The sequence below is a fragment of the Vespula pensylvanica genome, chromosome 2, assembly GCF_014466175.1.
Source record: "Vespula pensylvanica isolate Volc-1 chromosome 2, ASM1446617v1, whole genome shotgun sequence".
In the NCBI taxonomy this organism is placed as follows: Eukaryota; Metazoa; Arthropoda; class Insecta; order Hymenoptera; family Vespidae; genus Vespula; species Vespula pensylvanica.
The window spans coordinates 14,447,309-14,450,334 of record NC_057686.1 but is presented as its reverse complement, the minus strand read 5'-3'; the positions used below and the strand labels follow the sequence as shown (position 1 = coordinate 14,450,334).

General features: G+C 32.9%; 1 protein-coding gene across 50 annotated transcripts in view; it reads left to right on the top strand.

Moving 5' to 3' along the window:
* LOC122626874 (calcium-activated potassium channel slowpoke) overlaps positions 1–3,026 on the top strand; it is a 71,029-nt gene that overhangs the window by 16,442 nt on the left and 51,561 nt on the right. For 16 of the 50 annotated variants that reach the window (XM_043807342.1, XM_043807338.1, XM_043807352.1 and 13 more), the window contains exon 6: positions 1,957–2,048. The exons of the other annotated variants lie outside the window; for them this stretch is intronic. In XM_043807342.1, coding sequence (XP_043663277.1) covers positions 1,957–2,048 — 92 coding nt within the window. The remainder of the gene's footprint in view (positions 1–1,956; positions 2,049–3,026) is intronic. 50 annotated transcript variants of the gene reach the window in all.

Here is a 3,026-nt window from a genome sequence, read left to right as displayed (position 1 = left end):
CTCTCTCTCTCTCTCTCTCTCTTCCTCTCTTTGTAAAAACAGCGCAAAGCTGTCTCGGGCATACACGTTTTATATATACACGTGTTTACATACGGTGTTCTCTCTCATACAACACATATACTTATAGGATCAGTTGGTCGCGACACTTTACATAAACTGCATTTAAAAGCTCCACGGAATTTTCTGCCACTGGATAATACCATTATCAATCTTATTGCATTTATAGGTAATGTAATACTTTTGGATCACATATTTTACATATATCGAAGTAAAATGTATTTTCGTTCTGACAGCAGCATTAATTGTTTTTATCTTTCTATCTATATTTGTTTCTATTGTCTCTTTGCCTCTTATTCGACGAGCATTTTACCAACTCGCTTTGTCGCGCTTTTTTAGTATCCAATAATACGATTTTAACGATCATTACCAAGATTAATGCATTAACAGTCGGTTACAGAGAATTATTTTCTCGCATAAGAGATAAACGTATTTTGTGAATTATAATTTATAACAAATATTCAAAATAAATGGATAATATTGCACGATTATTTTTTTCTTTTTGTGCAAGTGTACGTTTAATATTCTTTTTCTCTCTGTCGATTCTTTTTATTAAACATTTTTTATCGCAATAACTGAATATTTTGTTCCTTAGAAAAAAATTTTTCCTATCTGTTAATACGCTAAAACATGAATTTTGGTCATATTTTCTCTCTCTCTCTCTCTCTCTCTTTCTCTATCTTTCTTTTTCTCTCTATTTATCTATCTTTCTCTTTCTCTTTCTCTCTATTTCTCTCTCTCTCTCTCTCTCTCTCTCTCTCTCTCTCTCTCTCTCTCTCTCTCTCTCGTTTTTCTTTTTTGTTTCGAATGGTACGGTTTTACGCGGGTACTCGTGCAAAAAAAGAGAGCGAACATCGAAGCATCGAGAACGGATCGATAATCGTTTATCGTCATTGTCGCGTTACCAAAGACGAGCACCATTTTCCGAGCATTTTAAAGCTTCTCATCTTACGGCGGATAGAAGAATAAATATAAAGAAATATCCATCAGTGTCCACGTCAGTCCACCAAGCCATTAAGTAGCCCCGGCTAGTATTTCCACCCTATTCTCTAACTCTATGCATCCGACATATATATACGTCATACATATATACATACATGTATATATATATATATATATATATATATATATATATACATACATAATATCAGAGTGTTTTCTTTAAAGGATATATGGACCCACTTAAAAAAATTGAATTTAACTTTGAAATTTCGTCCGTCACACGACTTGCAAAAAAATTATTTACACCATACGACGTCCTCTTTCATACCAAACAACATTCGTTGAAAAAATTTTTTAATAGGTTCAATCTCTCACGAGATATTCCAACATTGCGAGTTAAAGGAAACTTCCTCTATATACGTAAAATCGTGTTCGTATCGAAACGTGGTGAGTATTATACAATGTTCAGCACTTTCCAGGAATACATATAACGAACGACGTGAAACATAAACGTACACATGCATACATACGTACATACATTGTAAATGCTTACAAGAGGTAAGAATCGTTTGTGTGTGTTGTGTGTCTCCTTTCCACATTTGTTTTCTCTTATCCTTCCAAGACCGATTCATTTTCTTTTTTTGGTGATAATACACAAATACAGCAGCGTGTAGAATATAACAAACGTGTACGACCACATGTGTATATACTCATATATATATATATAAATACATACACATATACATACACGCGTAATATGTAACACGTAAAGAGAGAGACACGCAGACACGCTTATGTACCCATATCGTACCCAATGAACACATAAAAAACACGTACACGTAGACAAGAGGGGTGGCATAAGCCCCGCTGCAAATTGCGAGCATACATAGATGACCTACTTTGTTTTTAACGATCCGTAGTGGCATATTCCTTTCCAGTTATGATTTCTATTTACAGGCAATTTTTGCTAGTAGCATACCTGAGATAATAGAGCTCGTAGGGAGTAGGTCCAAGTACAGCGGCGAGTACAAGCGGGAACACGGAAAGAGGTATAATTATTTAATAAAAGTACAATATCCTCGCATCTTCTTCTTACCTTCGATTTATGTTCTATCTTTTTCTTTCTTTATTTCTTTCTTCTCATTCTTTCATTTCCTTTCTTTATCATTCTTTTCCTTTTAACGGTTTCTCTATTCCATTTAAATTAAATTCTTTCTTTTACTATTATATCTTCGCTATTATTTTTACTTCCAGTACGTATATATATATATATCTTTTACTCTGTGTATATTCTTATATATGTTTACGATAATTTCGACATGCAACGACAGTCACAAACCGAGAAATTTTATCGATTACTTTCGTGAAAGACACGTATGTTGCACATACATATACTACATCGTTATAGGTGAACCAGAATAGCATGGCATATCTATTTTTGCAACCTTTTTCATTTTTATAACAATTAACAAATACAAACGAGAGCAACAAAAGGTAACAGATCCTTCTTTTATTTTTTATTCTTTTTATCTTTACCTACAGTACAAACATACAAAAAAGCCGATTACATGCAAACGATTTGCTGTTCTATTCCTATTTATTTTTTCTTTTCTGCGATATTATTATTGTTTTTTATAGCTTATATAGTTGTCTCTCTCTTTCTCTTTCTCTTTCTCTTTTTCTTTTCCTCTCTTTGTCTCTTTTGAGAGGAAAAGAAAGATGGCGAAGAAGAAGCCTTTTTAAAACCGTTCTTTTACATAATTCGAAGCGCTTCTTCTCAGGAATACGTATGTGCTTTCTTGAATTTGTTCTCCCTTAAAAATTTGAATACTACGAGTTCGCGTGTGCAGCATTTTTAAAAAGTTCTGTAACTTTTACATCGACCATGATACGTTTTCCACCGTAAAGATATTTATTATTCTTCTTCGCTGTCTAAACTCTTATAATATTCTAGATACTCTTTTTACCTTTCTATATAACACTTACATATACAAGAACATATATATATATTATATACAACACATGGA